Raw genomic sequence first — 26,180 nt, forward strand, 5'->3', positions numbered from 1 at the left:
AAACCTGGGCGACTTGCTCACTGCAAAGAACGAACAGAGCGATCACTTTGTTCCCTGTGAATGGAATTCCCAAGAACACAGTTGTGCAAAGCCTCAGCTTGATTACATCATGGTCAGAAACGACGCTGGAGCCCTTTTGGTCTGAATTTTCAACCATTTGTGGTACTTTAAAGAACAGTATTTTCCTGCTGTCTAGGAAAGAGATTTGCAGTTTGGAAAATTTTGCAACATGGAAAACCTTTGGAATTCTGCCCTAACAGTTTGAGGGCTGTATGGCATGGATTTTCTCTCCTTGTTTCTCTTGCTGGGCAGCTGGCTGGCTCGGGACTTGTGAGGTGAATTTTCTTCTCTCCTTTCGAGAGTTTATTACACATCATCTTCTAGGTTGTTTGTCTTTTTTCAAAGTGGCTATTTCAGTTCCTCGCAATCCTTTTGCCTTCACAGAATTGATACTTTCAGGTTCTAAGGAGTAATTCGGTCACTTTTCGAGCACACACTGGATGTCACACAGTTTGTTAGCTGGTGGCATATGAGGAAAAAGGAGCCATTCCACATGATAGTTGTGGTTGTCAGAGTGAATGCTCTCTGAGAAGTGAGGGTCACATGATAGGTCAGTCTAACAGGTAGCGAGGTCAGCCTTGTGTCTTCTCTGATCACCTCCTTCCATCACCCTCTTCTGGTCACACAGTGACTTCCAAGAGAGACTTTCTGATGAGTCCTTCCTGCTTTTCTTTACCTGGCCTTTTCAATTCCTCCTCTCGACCAAGAACTCTTCTCTCCTGTTTGCCGGGGTCCGAGAGTGCTTCCGTTGCTTTCATTGCCTGTAAGGTGATTTCTGTCGAGTCCTCTTCCCAGTTATCTTGTGTGAAGTCCAGTTTTTGTCCACTAACTTCTTCAACCAATCATTCTTCCTGGAGAGATCTGCAGCTCTTACCACAGTTGTGTGGTTCACTTGTGGGAATGCTGTTTGGCCAGACTTCTCTTCATCTGCATCACGCTCAAATGTAGGGAGTAGCAGTTTTTTACAATCCTTTGGGGCTTTTGTATCGATCTTACCTCACACTGCCTTTGCCTTCTGCCAGTTTCACATCCAAACATGATCTCTCTCTTTCTCTCTGACCATAACTACCTCATCCCCCTGTGCCTGTGAACATCCTCTGAACATCTGCTCATCGCTTGATCTTAATCTTTCAGAAACAAAGACAGAGCCTTTCAGGAGGAACGTCAGTCGTGCTCTTTCCAGAAGCCGAAGATGGGCAAAACATAAGACTAGCTTTTGTCAGAAACCCAATAGGGTCAGATTCAGCAACACACACATGGGACGCAGAGACTCCTCTGTTAAAAGAGGCCATCTCTGTGGGTCGCCTAGTAGACTGCGTGCATTCTGAGAAGTTCCAGGGCGGATTTTCTTTATGCCGGGGCAAATTGTTCATATAAGGAAAACGAATCACTCTAAAACGTTCTCACCTTTGCTGTCTTCTCATTTCCATAATGCGGCCACGAGTTGCCTAAGTGAAGACTTGACTTGGGCCAACACAGGGACAATAAGAAAGGGCAAAAAAAAAAAAAAAGAAAGGGCTAAATTCTAAACCTATAGAAACACGGTCAAGGCGTCATCACATATATACTAAAGGCGCATAAGATACTGTTTGAAGGACAAACTATTCTGAACTTCAGCAAGCAAGCGCTTCATGTAATGTCACATAACATTCACTACGGCAAGATCAAAAAGTAACTACAATTTGAACAGACCTGTGACGCAACTCTTAGAGGGTCCTCTTTGAGACTGTATAAGGATACACGTTGTTGTAGATGGAGGAGTGGTTGACCTCCCTTTTCTCTCTGCTTCATGTAGGTTTGGAAATATCCTGGGATGGAGACAGTTTTGTAGAAGTCATGGCAGCGCCTCATCTCAAGGGAAAGCTCTGTGGCCTTTGTGGGAACTACAATGGACATAAGCGGGATGACTTAATTGGCGGAGACGGGAACTTCAAATTTGATGTGGATGACTTTGCTGAGTCCTGGAGGGTGGAGTCCAATGAGTTCTGCAACAGACCCCAAAGAAAACCAGTGCCTGAACTATGTCAAGGGACAGTGAAGGTCAAGCTCCGAGCCCATCGTGAATGCCAGAAACTCAAATCCTGGGAATTCCAGACCTGCCACTCAACTGTGGACTATGCCACGTTCTACAGGTAAGGACAGGATGCTGGGGGATGGGTTATACAGTCAGAGGATAAGCTTGACCTTAGAACCGAGCGTCTGAAATCTTTTAGGGTGCAAAATGAAGGCCTTCAAGCCAAAGAGTCAGCCTCTCACCATTCTTTCTTTACTATGCTTCTTATTAATAAACTCCAGGAAATATTTCTGAGGGACTACCAACAGGTGATTCTATGTTTCTGTGTGTCTACAGGCTCATTGAGAAGCTGCTGTCACCCTACGGTTTTTCCAGGCACTAGCTTGACTCTAAGACAGCAGTTCTCAACCTGTGGGTCGCGACCCCTTTGGGGGTCAAACGACCCTTTCACAGGGGTTGCCCGGTTCATAACAGTAGCAAAATGACAGTGATGAAGTAGCAATCAAAATAATTTTATGGTGGGGGTCACCACCACATGAGGAACTGTATGAAAGGGTCACAGCATTGGGAAGGTTGAGAACCACTGCTCTGAGATCAAGGAGGGCTCCCCCAAATTTGGCAAAACCTGACAGCAGTAGAGGACAAAAGTGGTTTTCTAAAACGAAGTCTGAAAGACTTCTCACAGGAGCTCAATCTTTCGAGGAAGAGCACAGGCCTGCCTCGGTGTCTAGTCCAGACCAAATCTGCATGTGGAAACTCAGGAAGCAAAGGAAGGATTTCTTGGATCTTGGCCTGGGCGGAGACGTGGTGTTCCGAGTCTGAGGAGAGTAAAAACAGGGCTGCAGGCTGGTTGCTCATTACGAATGGGGATTCCATGACCTTTTCTAAATCTGATTAACCTCCTTTGGCACAAAAGAACTGGTTCCCAAGGAGACTTGGGTTGGACTTTCAGGCTATGGGTTTGCGTCTGCGAGTTGATGTGTTTGGCCTGGTGGTACTCTCATTTACAACACCATCCCGTGGGTTCAAGGGCGCTGACTGTCTATAACTGTAACCGCCGTGGGCGTGGAGGGGAAACGAGACGAATGCAGCCTTGTTTAAGTGATTTGCCTGTGTCTCTTAAAATTAGAAAACTCCTGTGGTCTCAAAGCCACAGGGAGGTTATTTTTACTTTTTAATTGCCACCAGTTTATTTCCCCTAGTTCTCATTAAATGTGATCTTTTTTTTTTATTTGATCTTTGGACATAAAAGATAAAATTCTATAAAGGCAGCTCAAAGTGGGGTGGAAAAAAGACTGTCCCTGTCATCACAAATGAACATGGTCACATCTGCCAAACCATTTGGCTCCAGGTCCTACGTGGAGCCCTTTCAAAGCCATTTCCCTGTTATAATTTAAGTTCCCTGGGTTCCCCTCCCTCTCCTCACTGCTCTACCCTCTGTGCCGACTCCACCACACCTTGTCTATTGAAATGGAGGATGGTGAAGGTAATTAAGGCATTGCACAGATTAAACAGGCTTCATTGGAAATGGAAGTGCCCATCGTTGGAAGGTCTGTTGGATTGGAAGCAGTAGAGAGCACGGCTATTAAGAGCTCTGTTGTCTCCAAGGGCTAAAAATCCTGCCTTGCTGTGTGACTTTGGACAGTTGCCCAAGCCTTATAAACCTCAGTTCGCTGCTCCGTGAAGTGGGGGTAAGAAACAAAAACAAGAGGAAAGAATCTACCTTGAAGAGTTACCGTTCAGATCCCGTGAGGTGGTGACCATCAATGCTCGTGGTCAGCCTGCCCGTCAAAGTCCTCTGTCACTGTGTGCTGCTGTCATTTCTTCTGGAGTCCTGGAGGGGCCCACGCGATGTACACCCTTGACTGCTAAGTCAGGGAATTTGGGAGAAAGGCCTAGAAATCAACCGGCCCTGGGGAACCCCTATGGAGGACAGTTAGCTATCCTGTAGTACAGCATCGGAAAAGCCTCCACAGCAACTGTCTTGTTTTTCTCGGAGGACAGTTAGCTATCCTGTAGTACAGCATCGGAAAAGCCTCCACAGCAACTGTCTTGTTTTTCTGCTTTGTTTCATTTTGAAGGGGTGGTGGTTCTTCTGTTATCACCTAGTAGATGAAGAAGAATGAAATCTGTTGCAGAGGCCCCACCCTGGTTGTGGACTTGGATTGGACGGTTTTCTGCCCCATGAAGGGTGGGTCACCTCTGCTTCTCCAGGGCCCCAGCAGCCTACCTATCCCTTTGGGTTTTATGGAATTTCAAAGGCATATGTTGCAAAGTAAAGCGAAAGAGCAGGTTTGCAGAGATTCATCCTCTTTTGTGCATTCCTGTTTCTTTTTCCCCCTGTGAGCGGTAAGCAGGGATACAATGAAGCACTCAGCCGGAGGTGAGAGGAAACACTGACTCGAAACGTCCTGAAGTGGTCATGCAGAGAACCCCAGCCTCCACCTGAGGCCACAGCAGTTACTCCAGCTGGGGACCTTACACTGAGGTTCAGAGAATGGGACATGGTGGAGACTTGTGCTCTCCCCATCTGTGTGGCATGGCGAAGTGGCCGATGGCCTTCCTCAGTCAACTTCTTTCCTAGACAGGGAAGAGGGTTGTTGCCATTGTGATCATTGTGTTGGATGGCATGAGCTTGATTCTGACTTACAGTGACCCTGTATGACAGAGTAGAGCTGCCCTTTGAATTGCCCAGGGGCTGTCATATGACAGAATCAGACCGTCAGCTCTTTTCTCCCACAAAGCCGCTGGTGGGCTCCAAGCACTGATTTTCAGTAAGCAGCTGAGTGCTTAACCATTGAGCCAGAGCTGGCCAATTCGGTGTGTCCATGCCAGGCTGGTTCTATCCCCACCAGCCGAAGGGTGTGCCTTCGTACATTTGGCAGTCAAGGTGGCCGCAGGGTAGACCTTGGGTTTTGTTACCCTGCCCAACCCCACCCTGCTTATGCCTGACAGGACAGGAAGTAAACAAGATTCAACAGAGGAAGGTACTTGTCTTTTTAGGGGTGTGTTGGGAGAAACCCCAACCTAGGGAGACCAGAGGAGGCAGTAGACAGAGAACGCGCTGTGTATGCTTCCAGCTATACCTGCTTCCAGTTGTTTGGCCCCAGGTGCTTCCTACCCAGGGCCTGGGGATGGCTGCTTCCCGGCTCCTTGGAGGGCTGAAGCTGCTGCCCAGCTCATCATTCACCCTGGGAGCCAAGCAAGAAGACACAGAGGGTGGCACAGTGCTGCTGCTGTTTTTTTCCCTCCTCCCTGTGGGTGCTCTCACCTTTCTCGTTGCTCGCGTCTTCCCCCACTCGCATTAGGGAGAATGGACCAGCTAGCATCTCAACGGTGAAGCTGCGGATCCGTTTTGTAAATGAACGGAACAAAGTCATGTGGAGTGAAGTTTGCTGTGCAAGTGCTTTAAGATGCTGTCTTGTTGCTTGCTTCTTGCAAGAATACAACAGCTGCTGACTGTACAGCCTATGAATAATGCTGAGGAGAAAGCAGAAGCAAAGAAGGAGCTCGTGCTATCCTACCCGTGCGCTTTAAACACTGCAGCTGGAAACACCACACCACGGCTGTGCCATAATGTGTAGGCGTTGTGAGAGCACCACTATGGGGTCTCTGGGTGGTACACATGGTTCAGGAGCTCCTTGGCTGAGAACCAGAAGGCAGGTGGTTCCAGTCTAGTGGGAACATAGAAGAAAGGCCCGGTGATCTATTTCATAAGATGACAGCCATTGAAAACTCCACGGAGCTGCTTAACGCGGGGCCCGTAGGATTGCCATGCAGGAGAATCAACTGCCTGAAACCTGCTGAAAAGACTATACGAGTTGTCTTGGTGTCACAGAGGATCAGATACAAAAATTGCACTTGAATTCTTTCTCGTATCCTCTAAGTAAACACCTTGCATTTTCCATTAAGGGTGAAGGAAAGCAGCATAACCCGTGAGCGCAGGCTTCTAAGAACCTCTGTGGTTTTAACCTTGAGAGAAGAGAACAAAAGGGGAGTGCTCTGAAGAGATGTCACCCACCTTCATTTCCCCTAATTTTATGACAAATGAACAGGGAGCTTGATAGTATAAATAAGAGATAGAATTCTTTTCAGAAGGTCAAAATCCTACCTTGTTTCTCTGAGCTGTAGTTTAAATCTGAAGCCTCAAGGGTTTTAAATGATCCTTGTATTTTGGTCCTTTACCTACTTAGACATTCCAATAGTAAACGAATAGTCCATTGTTTAGAAACTGGAAAAACTTCCCCTTCGTAACTGAGTAAGAAAAACTGCACAGCGGCCAAGATATTTTCTTTCTGTGTTTCAGCGTAGCTAGTTTCTTATTCACAGGCCAGTTCCATCTATCATGGCATCAACATGAAGTATCTGATTAAAGTCTTTGTAATCAGCACCATTTATTTTAATGAACCAATTGAATGTGTTTAGGTGTGAAATAATTTGATTGCTAATCACATGAAATTTAACTGGCTGCAGTGATAACTTGCCTCACATCTTAGCTTTGCTAATTGGTTCATCCTCAAATCAGATAATCCCTTTTCGTCATTTTTTTTTCATTATCCTTAATGCAAAATCACTTGAGTTCCATTTGACTCCAAATGCAGGCTCCCCTGAGGAGTGTGTGTGAATGCATTCATGGCTCTTTCTCATTTTTCCACTACTATACACCCCACCCCACCCCACCCCCCACCCCTGCCCGCCCCTCATGCTGCCTTCACCCTCCTGTTGTCCTGAATGCAGCTGAGAGATCCAACAGGAATGAACAGCCACATGCAAAGAATTTTTCTAGATCAGTGTTTACCAAAGCAGGCGAGACTGCCCCTGGGCAGCGCTGGAATGCTGATCCAGGGGGAGCTGCAAGAGTAGATACCTACACTTTATCCGGGATTGTGGGCTATAGTTAAAATAGATACATAAATTCTCAGGCGGCACAGGGCCTTGTGGGAGAGGTGGGGGTGCAGAGAGAGGAGGATGAAGGAGGAGAAGGTGGGGGACAAGATGAGGAGGAAGAGGAGAGGGAGAGGGAGAGGGAGAAAGGAGGGAGGAGAAGAGAGTGGGGCGGGGGTGATGGCAAAAAAGAGAGAGGAGACGGGTGGGGCTGTTTAAACCAGACTGGGGAAGAAAAGGCCTTACAGACCTTGTGCCTATAAAACATCAGCAATTGGCTTTCTTCCTCTCTCCAACCTGAATTTTGGACGAAAAGAGTTGCAAGTAAGCGTGACCTGCCAGCAAAGCAGGACTCTCAGTCCAGGGCAGGACCACATTTCAGAGAAGTCAGAAAAATGACGTGAACAGCAGTCAAGTCCAGACACTCACAGCCCACAATCATCTTCCACTCTGGGGTTATAATGGGCTATAATTCACCAGAGCAAAAACTCCACTCACTTGTTCAGTCTGGGAAAGTATCTGGGGATTCCCCGTCTAGGAACCGTTCTTGTCCCCCGTGCTGTGGTTATTACGGCTGTACGTTCTTGTCCCCCGTGCTGTGGTTATTACGGCTGTACGGCATTGAAGGCGTGCCAGAAGAGTCACAGCTGCCTCCTGTCCTGCTGGGTCCTGGGAGGTAGGCGGTGGGAGGCATGGCCAGAGAACGCCGCGGGGCCTGTGATGGGACGGTGGGCTAGTGTGATCCTGGGACGGGGGTGGCTTCCTTCCAGGGGACGATCACAAGCCCCGCGGAGAGCCCACGTTGTGCTCTCCTACAAAGGAAACTAGTCATTGCTCATAAAGCAAGAGGAGGGATCCAGGGGGGAAACACACACTCTGTGTGTATGAGAAGCTCACTTAAAGTCGACCGCTCTTCTAGACTCGCATGCCTGCTCTGTATCTATGCACAGAGATTGCCGCCTTTACAAATTGGTGGCTCATGGCAAGTCTACCGGCGCCACTGCGCCAACAGTGCCCGCCCACTGCGTGTCTGTGTCCCGGTTTGGTAATTCTTACAATACCTTGAACTCTTTCATTTTTTCACGCCAGTGTCCTGCAAACAATTTTTGTAGCCCTGGAAAACCAAGGAATGCACGTGACGTCCTTTATTGTACGCTTGATCACAGTGGTCTGGAACTGAACCCGCAAGATGGCCGAGGCATGCCTGTCCTTAAAATCAGATCGACATCTCTTGGCTCCAAAGTAGAAGGTGCTTCGAACATTTCTGTTCACATCCTTCAACGGCTTGTCTTGAGCTGCCGCCGGAGCGAGGCTTCTCCATCAAGGGAGTTGTTTGCTTCAAAGGTGGCCACGCAGGCCTTGCTTTCCGTGCTTCCTTCCACCTCAGCTGTTAGGATGCGTAGAAGGCCTGCAGGAGCCCTGGTGCCAGGACTTCAGCTCAGTTCCAACTGGTTCAGTCATGGCCGACGTAGCAGCATTGGAATAGACTCAACATTTTGAAAAAGCTAGGTGAGCCAGAATAGGCAAAACGATGGGTCCAAGCCCTGGTATGGGAGACCCAGCAAAGGGCTAGTGAAGCCTTTTCGGGTGCCTGATACAGAAAGCTGGGTTATGTCCAGGACTGTGAAGAGTGGCACACATTCCAATTGGCACACTCTGCCACCATCTTTGAGATGGGTACAACTGTTTCCCACTCTGCCGATCACAAGATGTGGTTGCTATCCACTATGCATCCTGCCCCCTTTTTCCCCCCTAGGGTGGTGATTGTGTTTACAGCAGGGCATCAGCCCATCATCTTTCCTACTCCGGCTCTTGTTTTGGTCCACCCACATTTTACAAATGTTGATCTGTTCTGGTTTGGATTTTTTGACTATGATTGAACAGGGAAGAGCCAACTCAAAGTCCTGTTGGTGGCAACATGGGTTAAGTATTTGGCTGCTAACCAAAAGGTTGGTGGTTTGAACCTACTAACCACTCCAAGGGTAAAAATATAACTATCTGCTTCTATAAAGGTTCATAGCCTTAGAGATCCTCTGTGGCAGTTCTAGGCAGCCCGATTTGGTTGCTATTTAACTCTGTGCTGTGGATTTTAGTTACTGTGGAAACTGTAATTAAGGTATTCGGCCACAAGGTGGCAATAAGCATCTCAGTTGTCTGATCTTTCAGATTTTAGCCCTGGGCTTAGAAATGACAAATTCAAATTAGTCCACTTAATATTGAAACTTCTGTTCTAGATTACTTTCCTAGTGTAACTAAGTACTTCCTGCATTTCAATATATCCCTACCTCTCATCACTGTGCATACTACTCTCAGCCTCAGATGCCCTCATTTTCTACGGTAAATGAAGATCAAGTCCCATCTCAGATGTCCCTAGTGTTTTTAAGCTATGTTCATGGTACTTATTATCATTTAACGTGTATATGATGTTGCACTGCTGTTTTTTCTCTAGCACTAGATTGGAAGGAGCCCTGGTGAGTCGTGTAGTGCTTAAGCATCTGCAAGGTCTGCCGTTCAAAACCACCAGCCGCTCTGACGAGAAAGAGAAGGCTTTCTACTCCCACGAACAGTTCCAGTCTCCCAAACCCACAGGGGCAGTTCTACCTTGTCCTGTAGGGTTGCTATGAGTCGCATGGACTCCACGGCAGCGAGTTTGGCTTTCTCAGTTTTGCGGGGCTTGGGAGGGATTCCTGGGTGTCCCAAACTTTTACTAGCTTGGAGGTTCTAACCCGACTAAAAACCCCTCAGAAGAAAGGCCTGACAATCTGCTCTGACAGCAGCCACCTTGAAAATGCCATGGGGCACAGATCTTCTCGCCAACTCATGGGGTTACCATGAGGGGTGTGCTTTCTACTCTTTTGGATTTCCCCCAGCGTCACCCCAGGGAGGTCTGCTCTCAGCAAATGTTGTCACTTCTCTCACCAGCCTGCCTCATAGCTTCATGCTGTGTGATCTCCTTGTGACTGAGGCCACCCTCTGTTCTAGTTCCATCCTGGGTCTGTCTTTGACCTGGGCTCCTCAGCCGTTAAAGTCAGGGCGTGCCTGCCCTCTGTCCTTGGAGGTAGGAGACTGGCCAGAGAAAGCACCGCCTCTACTCCACCTTTGCTGCCGTGATAACAGTCAGCACTTCTGCCTGTAGGAGCCTCACGTGCCTGTCACTGCCGATGGCCGGCAAGCCCACGGCTCCTCATCTTGGCTGCCCACCTCTGTCTACTCACAGCTCTCTGACAAACTGCTTGGCCAGCCCAGTTCCGCTTTCCCTCCTCAGGCACTATTTGATCTGGCTGCCTTCTTGTGCAATGTTCTACTCCGCAGTGGTTTCGGCCCTGACCTCCCTCAGCCTCCTCTCCTGTGGCCCAACCAGTGATGGTGTGTGTGTGTGTGTGTGTGTGTGTGTGTGTGTGTGTGTGTGTGTGTGCGCGCGCGCAAGGTCAAGCCCTAGCACCACTTGACCTTCGTATTGAGAGGTCCCATCATTCTAGTTGGCCATTGATTGGCTCTGAGCTTTCAGCTAGGCTGGAATTAAGGCTAGCTTTAGGGTGATTTCCCCCTCAACCTCTCACTCATTTTTGGTCACCTCTGCCGCAGGTCGAGGCTTCCTCTGGGGCCCACCACAGGGATCCAAGGGAAAGGTCTAACAACCAGACCCCAACCCAGAAGGGCCATTTGTGTTCAGTCCAGTTTTCTTGTGGCCACAGCAGCAAGAAACATCTGGATACATTTGGGACATGATTGCATTCAAGCCCAGCAGTCTCTCATGTTGAAAAATCAAAACCAAAGCCCCTGCCGCCCAGTTCCTTCTGACTCCTAGGGACGCTGGATAGGACTGCGGAGGCTGTGAGTCTTACTGCGAGCAGACGGCCTCGACTTTCTCCGGTAGAGTGGCCGGGGAGTTTACAGCAAGCAGTCCCGTATTGACGCGGCAGCACTGGAGCAGAATACTATCCTCTAAATAAGAAGAAAGGAAGAAAAGTCTATTATATTGACAGATGGATTCACCTTTCTTGCTCAAGGTTAAGTGCAGTTTCAATTGGAATTTAATTTTCACTTGGCGTGTATTTTAAGCACACCACACACACACCCAGCCTCCTGTGGTGCTTCTTCTTCAGAACATTGCATTTGGAATGCAATTAGTTGAGGCTCTTAACACAGATTTGAATGAGTGTCATTGTAGCAGGTAAAACACTAATTACTTTGTAACCTCTCTCTGGGTTGCTGGGGGTAGGGGTGGGGGATTCTGGCAGCAGGGTATAACTTTATTATGTTTTCATTATTGGTGGCCATGAAGCTCTTTCCATCCAGGAAAGTGGGACAGACACAGGTCCTGCTTTCCTCATTTTACTGATGGGCTGTTGGAAACACCCGAGGCAAATAGAGTCTTCCCAGGCTTCCCACCGAGCCTGAGCTGCCCATCTGGCAGGAAGCCCTTGTCTTGGGGTCTCTGTAAGGGAACCTTAGGGGCTCTTGGGGTCTAAAACGGTCTGTTCAGGGTTTTAAGCATCCTCTGTCTGCCATGAGCGTTCTGAAGATAATTTTCTTATTTCATTCACTCCCACATCTTGCAACTTTCTGCAGAGCTCCTGCTCTGAGCGAGGTAGTTTTAGGTGTGGTGAGTTGGGGCCAGACGTGAGACTAAACCCGTTGGCCAGATGCCATGCAGAGAATCCTGACTCCTTGCAGCCCTGTGTCACAGAACTGTGCTCTGTGTCCTTTTCAAGGACCGAGTCTTCAGGACTGGACCTCCAGGTCTGCTGTTCCAGCTGCCCCTGAGTGGGCTCAAACCTCCAGCCTTTGGTTCACTGTCGAGTGCGTTCACCATTTACATCACTCGATGCAGGCCAAACCAAACCAAACCAAAGGCACTGCCATTACGACTCACGGCAACCCTCCAGGACAGGGTAGAACAGCCCCTGTGGGTTTCCCAGACTATAGCTTTTTATGATAGTAGAAAGCCTCATCTTTCTCCTGCTAAGTAGATGATGATTTTGAACTGCCGACTCTGCAGTCCAAAGCCCAACATGTAACCAGTAGCCACCAGGTTCGTCTCAGTTCAGGCCGCTGGCTCTAAATAAAACAATGCTGTGAGGAAGCCTGAAGAGGAAGGGATACTTCTGAATGATGGTGCCAGAGAAGAACATGAGAGTGCCCTGACGCCAGGAGAACAGACATCTATTAGGGAAGACGTGCAGCTAGAATGCTCCTTGGAGGCAAAGATGGCCAGATTTAGTCTTGCGAACATTGGACAATTTGTCAGGAGAACCCAGTCTCACGAGAAAGACACTATGATTGGTAAGGTAGAGGGGCCGTGACAAAGAGGAAGGTCTTTGAGGAAATGGATTGACTTAGTGGTTGCAACAGCAGGCGCCCTGTGAGGCTGGCACAGGACCACGCAGTGCTTTGATCTGTGGGGCGCTGTGGGGTGGAACCGGCTCACTAGCACCTACCACCACCACCACTGTTTCCACGTGTGAGATGAACGTGGAAAATGGAGTGAATGCCAGGGCAGGACTGAGGACATCATCTTTGAATTGGGTGGTCGGGAAATGTCTTTGTGAGAGCTCATCTGGCTGGAGCCCCCCATGCATGGGAGGCCAGTGAGGAACTCGTCGGGGGTCAGAGGATGGACCAAGCCCAGGTGCTGGCACAGGTGCGGTCTTTTTAAAAGACTAGCGGGACTCTGGTATGACTGCTGGTCTCCGAAAGGGCTGGGCGGAGCGATATTACAGTGTATGGTGTGGCTCACAGGTCTGCTTTGATGTCAGATCAATCTTCCTCCATTAACCTCTGAGCTCTGGGCATCTTACAGGTTGTGCCCCTTGGGCAAATTAGCTGACTCCTGGAAGCCCGCACAGGCCCCCATGGGTAAGGGGGTGTGGCTAGAGACCCTTCATCATTGTAATGAGCATCTGTCATAATGACTGTACGAGGCACCCTTTGTAGGAGACTTACCCCAGCCCCAGCCCAAGGCAAATACTCAGCCATGCTCATTTTATTATGATGATTAATGATTTCACTGCCCTGAAGTAGAAGCTGGGTCGCTGTGGATTTTGCTTTCCGAACAACTGCAGATACCTGTTGTGGGTTGCCAACACTTGAGGGCACGAGTTCATTCTACCTTACACGACTATTCCTGAATCCACTAGGAAGGACGTCTATCTCGTGTAGGAATCGGCACTTTCCATCAAACAAATCAGAATAACAAATACCTAGAACTATTTAAACTTTCCTCAATGCGCTCCTCACTTGATAATCCTGAACCCTGGAGCCGGGGTGTGAAGAAGGGTGACATACATTTATAAGGTGACTCTCTGGACCTTATTTAAAACGAGACTCACTCCCAAGGTGCTTTACAGCCTAGCGGTGGAGTCCAAGGGGTTTATGTGTCTTGTTTTGGGTTTCTGAGAACAAAGAGCACAGGGTGTCCGAAAAGAGGGAATGTACACTGTATGGGTTGGACATTTTTGCTGCCAGTGTCCTTTGCTTTCTTCAAGAATGGTCTGCGGAGAAGTGAGTCTCTTCATGGTGGTTCAAGGTTATCCTTGGTGCAAAGGTCACAGCATCAGCTCTCATCAGGAGCTTCTGCCCCTTGCTCTAGCTCTCCCTGGCCCCACATGCCCTTCCTTTTTTGTTGTTGGTTTTCCTGGGAAAAACTGCAGTTGGTAAATAGGAAATACTGGATTGCAATCTAAGCAGTAAAGGGTTCTGAATGAAGACCCGGGCCATTAAGGCACAGGCGATTTGCTTTCTCCCTTCTCTGGGTTAACCACACAGCCCAGAGCCCCTTTACAAGTGTATCAGACTTTAAGGCATGTTATGTTTGGGCGTTTGTTTGTTTTTATCGTAAGCGGATTATGTACATCAGTTGGTTTCATTTTATCCTTTCCCCTTTCTCCTCATTCAGTAAATCTTCATCATACTCATTCTGAATGTAGTTTTGTAAGCTGACTCAAGTCCTTTCTGGAACAAGTGATGGTGGTCTTGGGCAAGAGAGCCAGCAGCTCCAAACTGTTTTGGTTTTTTTTCAGTGGAACATCATCACTCACCAGTTGCTCTCTTGGCTGAGCCAGGTTCCCCTGGGAAACCCACGTGGTGTGGATAGGGCGTCACCTGCTGTTGGCCAGGCCACTAGCAAGATTTAGGTGGCCCTCATGAGGACAGCTTGGGTCCTGTTTGGTTTCATGTTGCCCTTTGGAAAATCAGGGTATCCAACTGAAGACCCAAGGCCGAGTGTTCTTGTGGCGGCTGCTTCAGATCAGGTACATGCAGAGCATTGGACCGCATCAGACTTTCGACGAGTGGAGGGCGCGTTGTGACTCAGTGGAACTTGAAGGCCAGACACAGCATCTTCTGAAACCAGCTGGTATCCTGGCATCCCTGGGCTTCTCAAAGGAGACTTACTGGCTTTGGTATGTGCTGGGAACAGCTCCAGGGCCGTGTCTGCCGCTCAGGGTTTGTAGTGGGCTTGATGGCCCTCCAGGACACTTTGACCATTTCCCAAGCAAGCTGTCAAAAATGAAAATCCATGGGGAATGCACAGATTTGAAATACGAGGGGAGGATTTTGACATCCTCGGAGACTCCTCCACATTGCTCTCTGTTTACATGGAGATTTAATATTCATCTAATTTTCCTTCTGACCTGGCATGGGAAGGGAGCAGCAGGGGGGCACACTGTCTGTGTCTCTTGGACGTGCTGGCTTCCAGATGGGGTAGTGGCTCTCACAGTCTCACAGTGAGCAGATCAGTAGGATGTATACTTGAGGGTGGTGGGGAAGGCTGGGGAGAAATAGCCTGGCTAAATAGGAAGTATTGAGAGAATTATAATCTAGTCTCCTCGGTGAAGGTGGCTGGTCAGGTAGCCATGTCTGGTAGTCAGGATCAGCGCCCTGGTGGGGCACTGGCGAAGCACTCTACTATGAGCCCAAAGGTTGGCCGTTTGAACCCACATATTGGCTGTGCAAGGAAAAGAACGGATGCTCTGCTTCATGATGCTTTGCTTCCATCCTAGAAAACCATGCCATTGCTTGATTTCTTTTTGTTTTTTCCCTTCCTTGAATATTTTTGATCCACGATTGGTAGAATTCACAGATGCAGAACCCACAGATACGAAGGACCAGCTGTTGTAACAAACACACAAACATACACCTCTATTGTATAGTCACTGCTATCGATTGAATTGGGCCACCCAAACGATATGGTGAAGTACCAACACTGGGTACCAGGAATGCACCTTTCTTTGGAAAGAGCATCTTTGAAGAGGAAGGTGGACCCTGCTCCACTTTGAGTGATATCCTTGAAGCAAAGGAAAGACTGAGGCAGAGGGAAACTGGCCGTGTGACAATTGAGGCAGAAGTTGGGACCTTGCTACAGCTGCAGCCCAGGACCTCCTGGAGTGACCAGGAGCTGGGAAAGACGAGGAGGACATTTTCCTAGAGCCCAGGTTCCCGCACTCATTTTGCCTACCATCCTCTTTTCAGAAAAACATTATTCAGCCTCCCTTCCCCCACCCCCACCCCCCAGCAATTAAACACTTTTGTAATCCAGGATAGAGTGTTATATAATCCATGCATTGGGTCAATGGTTTTCAAACTTGACTTTTATACGCTGTTATACAGTCTATGTATTGGGTCCATGGTTCTCAAACTTGACTATGAATCAGAGTTGCCTAGCAAGCTGACCCAGCGGGTGGGGCAGGGGGACAGGAGGAAGGCTTGCATTTATAATAAGACTCCAAGTGACGCTAAAGGCCGGGATCACATGTTGAGAACGTTGCTCTTGGCAAATGGGCTAGAAGAAGAACTGTATCCAGCTTCCTTGTGTAATCTCAAGAGACTTGATGCTCTGAGCCTTGTATGCAAAGACCTTGTTTTGACAGATGGGGCTCAGGTTTGGATGGATGGATAGGGTTCAGGTTTCTTTTGCCCCTGTACCACTGCCAAACATCAGAGGCCAGAAGAACACCAAAAGGTTCTAGGGGTAAGGGGGTTCAGAGCTCATGCCTCCTGCAAACTAAGTGATCATTGGAAGCCAGTGTCACTTTCTTGGTGACTAGTTTAAAGCCCAGGCCTCTCAGTAAACTCTTTTGTGCCTTTTGATTACATAAATGCAAGGTCACTGGCCTTATCCATTGTTGTGGAGTTGATTCTGACTCATGGTGACCTCACGTCCTTCAGAGAGCTCCGGAGGGCTGACAATAGCAGTGAGCATTTAGATGTAGATCTCCAGGTCTTTCTCCAGGTCTTTCTTCGGAGGCTCTTCTGGGTGACTGAACTGCCAAAGTTTAGGTTAGTAGCCAATTGTTTGCAGCACCCAGGGGAAGAATACTGGTCTTACTGCCTCCTTATTTTGTAAAATCGGGCCAGAGGAAGTGCTGGAGGTGGTATGCTGGGTCATTTGTGAAACCAGAGTTAGAATTCAAAGTCAAAGGCCACCTGGTTGTTGAGATGCTTCACACAGGGAGGCCCTCACTGGACCACCCTGGTAACTTCTAGATGAATTATCCAGGACCCAGCAAACGCAGGAGGAGGAAACACAGGATACAATGAGACTTTGTTGCTAGGCAGACCCGGAGCCCAGTGTTCCTCTGAGGCAAGCTGCCCACATGCTCCCCTGCTCCATGCTCAGGCTGGAGCAGCCCCGAGCCAGGAGCCCGGGCCCAGATGGCCAGAAGAGCCAACAGGATGTGTCTGTAACACTCTGCTTCCTTTTTACTGGCTGCTGCCTTTTAAAGAGCTTGGTCAACGGGCACAGAATAGAGGAATAAATGCTTTGCAAGGAAATGGGGCAATCTGGTGAAGACACTGGATTTAATCATTCTTTTAACATGAGAGAGCTGTTCCTTATTACCTTTACATCCCACCTAGTGTTTGGAGTTGAAAGAGAGAGAGAGTGCGCCCCAGCTGCTTTCTTCATCGGACCCCTAGCGAACGGTGCATGTGTGAGCACTGAGGCAGGACACGTGTGAACCGAGCCAGAAGAACATTCTGAAGCCCCTGAAAGCTTTTCCATATGAAAAGGAAGCCAGGAAATGGGAGTCTTCATTTTGTCTCTGTGATCAAAGCCAGGGAGGAAAGAGATTAAGCAGGTACTGACCCTCGTTGAGCTTCATGGCCACCGTTAGGATGTATCCACTTGAAAAGCAAATTAGGACGGCAGAAAACTGAAGACCGAAGACCGGTATTTATCCAGGGGGGCGGGCGTAATCAGATATTGACTGAAAGTCAGGTCTTCCCAGAGATAGTGGGCACATTGCATATGGCAATTGGAGCTAATGGAAGGCCTGGCAGCACGAATTGAGCAGGGAGTCTGTGTGTGGAGCTCCAGGAAGCCTAATAGTCCTGCAGGGGGCCTTCACAAAGTGTATGGAAAACTTCCACGATCTTTCCACTTCATCTCTCTCCGAATTTACCGACGCGTCTTTGCATTAGGACGTTGCTAATAACGATGACAATACTGTATTAAGAGCACATGGTTTTGCGTGGGCACTCTGTGCCCAGCATGTACGTAAGGCTGACAGGCAAGAAAATGTCAGGGCCAGGATTTGAAATCAAATCTTTCTGACCCAGGGCTTATGCGTTGGGCCGTCACCACCGGAATATAGTAATAGCTTGCGCTTTTCCCATCTCTGCTCTCAAACTTTCCACATGTTCTAAATGGAGCTCACGTGCTCAGAGGCTGCAAATGTGTCATATGCGACCACTGGATTCTAGTCTGGAAGGATTTTTTTCTTTAAAAGGTGTTTGTTTTGTTTTTTCTTCCCCTCTCTTAAACACAATGGTCCAGGCTTTGGAAAGATTACACTGTGGTTTTAATTGGCTGAAACTGAAGTCAGATACAGTGAACCCTCGCCACTTCGTGCTTCGACTTCCGCGGCTTCACTCTATCGCGGTTTTTGCATAACAGCGCATGCTCTGTCATTACTGCCACTGATTGGCTCATACTGTACACGCTTGATGCCATAAATAATATAATAAATAATAAATTATAATTGTAACATCCACAATGTTTTACTGTATTTTCCCTTTTTCGTTTAATAAATTGGGTAATTCGAGTGTAATGGTGACTAAAGGGTGTTTTTTCATGTCCTCTATGCTCTAACTACGAAAATATTTGATTTACAAATAAGGAATCCTACTTCGCGGAATTTCATTTATCATGGTAGGGTCTAGAACCGATTAACCGCGATAAACGAGGGTTCACTGTATGTTCATCCTATTGATGAAAATATCAAAAATATGCATTTTGACATGACATTCAACATATGCTTTTCAAAGTGGCGCCATTCTGTACTTTTTCCCTTGTACACAGTACGAGTTCTGGAGGTAGCCTGCTTTCCAGAGCTGCAATTCTCATGGAAGGGTGGTCCTTCATTCAAGTGCTATGTATCTGCAATGTGCTTCTTTCTTTTTGTCCCCTGCCTCCCTTCTCTTTGCTTTTATGGGCTACTATAAAAGAATTTCTAAAGAAGGAAACAGATTTTTATTTCACATCTTAAGATATTCTCGATGAATGCAAGTCTGGTGCTTTAGTGATTCTTTGGGGAGCTCATAGACCCGTCTTGGTGATTCTGATGAAAGCGATAGTCCCCCTTTCCCAGAAAAAAGGCGTGAATTCATATGCAGACACCTGGGGATTCCCTGACTAGGTCTTGGTGGCACATGATTAGGAAATCCTGTTTCCTCCCTCCTCCCAGTGCCCCTTCAATGCCAGTCTCTGGAGTATACATTGTAGGGAAGGAGACAGAGGATAAGTCAGTTTCCTCCCAGATAAACACGTGCATCTTCGATCTTCCTGGGTGGTGCAAATGGTTAGCCTGATGGACGGTTAACCAAAAAAGTGGTAGTTCAAAGCTACTCAGAGGCAACTTGGAAGAAAGGCCTAGTCACATACCTCAGAAAAAAAACAACAGCAGCCATGGAAAACTCTGTGGACCACCATTCTTTTCTGACACACTTGGGGTCATGAGTGTCATGAGTCAGAATCTACTGATGACAGCTGGTTTTTTCTTCTTCAATCCCTAAGATATGTGACGACCTGTGTAGGAGCCCTGGTGGCACCATGATCAACTGCCCAGCTGCTAAACGAGCAGCCAAACTCAGCCAGCCTCTCGGCAGGAGAGTGCTGACAACCTGCTTCTGTCAGGGCTGCAGCCTAGGTGTGGAGCTGTCCTCTTCTGTCCCGGACGTAGTACAGCACGCAGGGCCGCTCTGTGCCAGAATCCATTGGATGGCAGTGAATGTATGTATATAGCACACTGATGCTTTGAGCTTTTACAGCTTAGTCAAACGATTGCTTCTTCCTTTTGTTCTTTCCAATTCATCATGGAACAAAGAGGGATCCAGGTAACTGCTTCCCCGGATAGTTGGAATTTGATTCGAATGTGTAGCCGAGGTTTATGCTTAGTGAGGAGTGGGGCCTGGAGGCTTGTCATCACACATCTGCAAAAGACATATCATCTGTTCAGAGCTGGCACCTCTGTTAGTCCCTGGCATGGCCCTTCCGTGTTTGCATCTGATGGTAGGTCTCTTAACTGTCACTTGTGAGGTGCATGGTGTCTACCGTCACGTTCTGCCTGTGGGAAAATACTATCCCACTTGTAGTATGGGTTGCCATCTGGTGGGTACCTGTATAGTTCTGAATCTGAAGAAAGAGGACCTGTCCCACTAACCCCAGCAACAGAGGGTCCTTGGGACCTGGATGTCCCACTAATTATATTAAAAATTCACATTACCTCAAAAAAAAGTTTAATTTCTTTTCCTTTAATTTAAAATTGCCTTCCCTTATGGAAAACACATGGATTCAGCAAAATGACCCTTTGTGTAGAGACAGTAATAATTTACTCTTAAAAGTTGACAGAGTTTGTGTGTGTGTGTGTTTGTTGGAGTGACAGAAGATGCAAAAATAAGGCAGGGAACTCATCATCAAAATAACGCGAGTCTATGTTTAAGAAATCTTGTTTACGAGTCACAAAAGTATCTGGGTTTTCTTTGTCTTTCCAGTCTTCATAGGTCCTGAGCCAGGGCCAGTCAATGCCCATTCCTGGCACCAGCCTGTCTTGGTTATCTGGCCTGCTAGGAAAACCTTTTGCTCTCCTCCTGGGATCAGTTGTTCTTGCCCTCCAATCCCCAGGCTCTTTTGTTCTTAATAATTGTGACCAATTATTGGTTGTGTTGTGTTGCTAACCTATCCAGCCCTTCCCGCCCCCTGCCCCCAGTTCCCCCTTGGTCCCATCTGTTTTGTTCTACCATAATTTGATCACCACCACCACTGAGTTAAAGGTCTTTCTCAAATCAGCCGTAGCCCTATAGTAGTCCCGAGTGGCAGAGAATCCCACAACTCAAGACCTAGTGCAACAAGAGCCCACTTCTTTATGCAGAAACATCGCCTTTGCTTCATGTTTGGATGAGCCTCCCATTCCCTAGTGCAGGGGAATTAAGTTTAGCGGTTGCATGCACTTCTATTCGCCTTGTATTCATTAGGCCCCTTTTCCGTTGCTTAGGAAGAAAACTCAACTGGTACTGGTTTAAATTGTAACATGCTTTAATTTGAAAAACTGTGCATTGAATGGGTCTGATAACTGAAAAGTCAGGGGTAGACTTCACTTTGCATGTGGTTTGTTCCAAGCAGGGTATCAAATCAGTTTACTAGCTTGATCCCCTGGTGAGAATTTTCATTTCCAGCCCAGATATACTGCACTGGAGTCTACACTTTACTAAGATCCCCAGGTGATTCATATGTATAGATGCCTATGGATGCCCGAGTATGTCTAGGGTGGGACCGGACATTCTCAGCTGGGGTTCCAACTGGCACGATCCAGATGGGAGCCCTGACTCAGACTTCCAATCCCATGATCAGTAGCTAACATTAATGGTTTGCACAGCTCAGAGGTGCATGGAGGCCGGTTAAGAAATAGCTGGCCAGGTCCTACTCTGAGGGTTTCTGATGGAGCAGGTGAGCCCGAGAATGAGAAGTTGTATTTCGATGTGGCCCATGGATGATGTTGTGGCCTATACAAGGCCACGTTCAACAGGAGTCCACTTCTTTATGAAGAAACATCACCTTTGCTTTCTACTTGAATGAGACCCCCCATTTCCTAACTGCAAAGTAAGTAGTTTGAAACCACCAGCCACTCCTTGGGAGGAGAAATGAGGCTTTCTACTTCCTTAGAGAGTCACAGTCTCAGAAAATACTCACAGGGGAAGTTCTACCCAGCCCTATAGGGTCACTCTGAGTTAAAACTAACAAGATGGTGGCGAGTTGAGCTGATTCAGTTCCCAACTTCTGTTGATGGTGGTCTGAGAACATTTGACAAAATATACATCTATTTCAGTTGAGGATTACCCGAACCACATAACGAAAAAAAAAAAAATGGGAAAGAGATGTTCTCTCCAAAGTAATTCCAGGTACGTGTACCTGGCCTGGGGAGAACAGATGTTTCCACTTGTCCCTGCTCCAGAGCCCTTGTTGCTCCCTGACTTAAAAGTAATCACCAGTGATAGCGATTGAATAATGCTTAAGTTCTAGATCGTCAGTTAGGATGGGGATAGAACTTTGGTTTTGTGTTGTGTGTGGTTGTTTTGTGTTGTGCGTATGTTGTCACTAATAGACTGGAGGATTGGTGAGGAGGGCATCCAATCAGGAAGTACATACACCACATGCCATCAAGAAACAGAGCCGAGGAAGGAGATGGCCAATGGTGTAGGGGCTTGGGCTCCTTTCATAACGAGGACAGGGGAGGGTTCTTGGAGAAGGTGCCCTTTGAGCTGAGCCCTGAAGGAAGGGAAGGAGTGAGCAGGCTCAAGTTAGGAAAGGTGCTTAGTAAGGCAAAGGGACAGAGGGAAGGGAAAGCGGGGTGTTGAGAAACGATGGAAGGGTGACGGTAATGGGGGCAGAAGGAGTGAAAGAGATGGGAGCGGATACCCACGCCAGGGCTTTACCAGCTGTGGGAAGGACTGTGGGTGGAAAAAAGGAGAAACTTCTCGGAGCCAGGAGCAGCACATCTGGGACTCGGGATTGGAAATACGATAAAGTAAACACGGACATGGAGTGAATGAACGGGCCCTTTTGTTTGTTGATGCCCGATGACTGGAAACCCTGCTCTGGCCTCTGCGTAGACCTGGCCTTGGTGCTTGCCACCTCCCGTGGCCCCCGTGACTGTGTTCGGAGGCATGGCATTCTGCAGAGGAAGGGCTCCGCCGCCCCTCCGTTCTCTGGTTAGTGCCTCTTGACCCTCAGACTCGGTTCCTATGCAGTTCAGTCTAAAGTAAGTTTTTTTTCTTCAGAATTTAAACGCAGTGACTCTCCCACCACCCTGGGAACCTGAAACACAGCCGCGCATCCCATTCCTCTTCAGAGAAGACAAGGACAGAGATCGCAACCGAATTTTTTTTCACCCTGAGAAAAAATTTTGGAAACACAAAATTGGTTTTTAAAAATAGCTTCTCTTCAAAGCAGAGGCATGAAAAAGTGGGTCTGATTAAAATACAGGTGTCGGAGTGGGGGGAGATGTTTACAGGTCTGCAGGGCTGCTGGAAGGGGGAAGTCTCCCGGGACTTTCAGGCGAGTGAATCATGAGCAATAAATATGAACATGGAGATCCAGACACTCTTCCCGGAGCCCAAGCTCACCCAGGAGACCCAAACTTCAGCCCGAGCCTGTGCTGCTGGTGCCAGTGGTGGGGCCTCACAAGCCCCCTTGTGTAGTGACGCTGCATTGTTTATGTGATCAAGTTCACAGTCATGGGCACGGTCGGTTGTCAAGGGCCTATGCCATCAGTTCTGTTTTGAAATGCTCCCATTTTACCCACTCTCTGACATAAAGTGAATTTCGCACCCCCGGAAAGCATTTCATAGCTTTGTTTGCTGTTCATCCAGTTTGCAAGGACTGCCTGTCCCCGCTTTCCCTACTTCTCCCCAGTCCAGCCCAGCTTAGCGACGATTTCTTTCAAGAGGACTTTTCTCCAGCCAAAATTGATGTTCTCCCCTCTCTTTTTCTAATTCTGGTGTAATGTGCTAATTCCATTTGGGCTCGGAAATATTGCCATCATTCCTTTCGGTGACAGCTTCCCTCCTGAGATGTAAGCTCTTGAGAGAAGAGCTCATTTGTCCTTCATGTTTAGATCCTCGTTCTTCGCCCAAATGCCAGAGGGAATGACTGTGATGGTGATGCATTTTGACCCTGGGATTTGTCAAGTAATTTCCATGTTTCCTTGTAGGACGTTGACATTTTTATGCAACCTCTTGTTTTCTTTGGGGGCTACCCGGATTTTGATTTTCCTGTGCTGTGGATCGCTTTGTTCTTTTCTCAGGAGACTTTCTTGAAGCATCTTGGAGAAAGAGCCATGCAATTCAATCCAACTAACCAGTCCAGGCAGTCTCGTGGATGGCAACAGTGGCTGGGGAAGACCAAAAGTGGGCTCAGACATTCGGCTCCTGGAGATGCGTACCTCCTTTAAACCTCTCGTGGCTAAAATGGCATCTCTTGGTTGGCCCTTTGCCTGGGTGAGAGAAAGAAGATGAGATGTGACCAATCTGGATCCCCCATCCTGATAGGTCCTGGTGGGGCATGTTGAGAAAACACGTTTCAAATTAGAAAGGAGAATGGAAAAAGCTGACTCAATTCCCCCAGCTTTGTTCAATTTTTGGTTTTGGTTTTAGGATTGTCTTCTGGCTATATCTTAGTTAGGAATTGCATCCTGTGTAGACATGATTGGCCAGGAACATGTACTGTGTGCAAGATGCACAGCCTCTGATTCGAGGAGGGGTGCCCGTGGTGCAGCGTACCAGTGCATCCATGCACTCTTGGCTCTTTATGAGTGTGCTAGGTAGAGTGGTGTTGCCCTTAACAATGTGTCCTTTGTGAGTCTCGCTTCACTGATGAGTTACAACTTGGGGCATGTTGTGCACAATGGGAGCAATCAGGGCAATAGTGCTGAGTGAATTCTGAGCAGATTTCTGTCTGTCAGCAGAGGCTGGCAGCAGGTTAGGAGCGTGCCACTGGAATAGTGCATGCCTTCTTGTCTTGATTTGGACTTGCTTAAGTAAAGACTAAGAAGACAGGTTCAATTTGGGTTTTGTTCTTCCTCCCTGTAGATGACATTGAGAGAAAACTAAAAGCATCTGAGGTCCTGTCAAAACCAATCATATTTGTGCTCAGAAATCAAGTTCATCACAGAGTACCAATTAGGGATGCCTGGACTCACCAAGACTCCCTTCCCACCTTATTAATAGGACAAAGTCCCAACGTCTTAGCTTAGTCTCCGAGGTTTGCTCCAATCTCTAGTCTACTTTTTCAAATAAACCCAAGCCCTCTACTTTCGCCAGACTGACCAACTCTGAGCATGCCGCCCTTACTGCCCAGCCTCTGTGTCTAGCCTCTTATCCTCTCCTCAGGAACCTTTGCCTGGTATCTTCTTTCCCATCTCTCCAAATCTGTCCAGCTTTGTGATTTTCATAAGTTTTTCCTGTTAAATAAAGTTGTATGGGCTTTTTTGTGTTGTTGTTGTTTTCTGGGCTTCTATATGAATTGCCCAATTACTAACCAAAACATTGAGATTCGAGCCCACCCAGCAGTGCCAAGGGGAAAGACCGGGCAACCTACTTCCATAAAGATTAGAGCCAAGATAATCCAAGGGAACATTCCTGCTCTATGACACTTGGGGGTGCCAAGAGTTGGAATCACCTTGGCAGCAAAGGGCTTTTTAAAAAAAAAAAATCTTTTTAATTTAGCTTAATTTTTAAAATTTTACTGGGAAGGACATTATTTAAATTCTTGCTGTGGTCCCTAATCATGATTTTGAGCTTCAGCTGTGGTCTGTCCTGCCTTAAGCATATTCCCCATCTCCTCAATTAGAGACTGTGAGTCCCACAAAGTGAGGGACTCTATCACGTTCACATCTCACGTCTCCTAGCACGTGGTCGGGCATTGCAGATGGTGACAACAATGGGCTCCAAATAATAAGTAGATAGATAAATAAGTAAATAAATAAATGACAGCCAGCCATTGTGAGTTTGGTGCAAGACGGGGCAATGCTCTACTCCGTTGTAGGTAGGGTCACCATGAGTCAGAGTCGACGTGAGGGCACCTAACAGCAACCACAACGGTAGTTAATACAATCCAGAAGATTAATCGTATATAGAAGTTGCCAAAGAGATATCGGCAGAATTATTTGTGTGATAATTATGGGATGATTCACTTTTAGAATACATCAACAGTGGGTACAGCAACTCAACACACAGCCTCCTACGGTGCATGCCTCCACTGAGCCCTGACTCCCCACGGGGAGTTGCTCATTTGCACCACCTTATTAACTGAGCAGCATTCTCCAGCTAATTTGTCACTGTATCCTCTGGACATCGGAATGAGAATTCTCTGCAACTTTGTACTGTCTGCCCAAACTCCTGAGCATTGCCTTGGCTGACATGCTCCAGGGACTGACTTGGAATAAAGGCAATTGGCTAAGTAAGCCTTTTGGAGTGTTACATAATTTGGATTTAGATTTAGGATTTTTCGGAAGTAAAATAGAAATATGACACTAACTCAGGCCCAGGTGTTTTTCTACTCTCTTCTATGTTCTAGTCTTAAAAAGGAAAAAAAAAACAAAACACCCTTAAGGCGCTCTCTATGTTTAAGATGATTTTTTTTCCAATGGAGCGCGTTTTCATCCAGTGTGAAACCGGGTCCTTTATCTGGCAGAAGCTGTGTGGCACGTGGGGCTCAGGGTACCTTTGGTGTGCCCAATTGAGGTTTGGCATGATAGCTAATGTAAGGACTGTGCTGTCAAGCCATCTGGGCCCCAAACCCTGGCTCCACTATTACTATCTGCCCTTAGGAAAAAGGCTTGCATGTTCTAGACTTCCATCTACAAAGTATACGTAAGCCAGTATTTTCCTCAAAAGGTTTTTTTGGGAACTATCAAGTATCATGAGATAATGTATTTCAAGTCCTTAACACAGCTTCTGCCACATTGTTTCTGCACAACACATTTTTGTGATTGATATATTGCCATAGATTCATTTGCTGTCAAGGCTGGAAACCGGGAATAGTAATGACCACAATAATAATAAGCAAACAAGCATGAATATTTCCAGATTAGGATCCTGGATCTGTAAAATGCTTATGGAGATTTAAACATACTAGTAAGCACCTGTGCTGATTTCATAAGTCTAATTATTACCAGTGACTTGGGCAGCAGAGAATGGAGATTGCTAGGTTTCTGTTATGCTTGTT

The 26,180-nt window shown here is 47.4% G+C and overlaps 1 protein-coding gene across 1 annotated transcript in view; it reads left to right on the forward strand.

Moving 5' to 3' along the window:
- Positions 1 to 26,180, forward strand: part of BMPER (BMP binding endothelial regulator) — a 290,926-nt gene that overhangs the window by 199,835 nt on the left and 64,911 nt on the right. Inside the window, exon 13 of the mRNA XM_004702768.2 lies at positions 1,856 to 2,192. Within this exon, the coding sequence (XP_004702825.1) occupies positions 1,856 to 2,192 (337 nt within the window). The remainder of the gene's footprint in view (positions 1 to 1,855; positions 2,193 to 26,180) is intronic.

This window comes from Echinops telfairi, unplaced genomic scaffold (genome assembly GCF_000313985.2).
Source record: "Echinops telfairi isolate 266 unplaced genomic scaffold, ASM31398v2 ScPeMD7_23;HRSCAF=83, whole genome shotgun sequence".
NCBI lineage: Eukaryota > Metazoa > Chordata > Mammalia > Afrosoricida > Tenrecidae > Echinops > Echinops telfairi.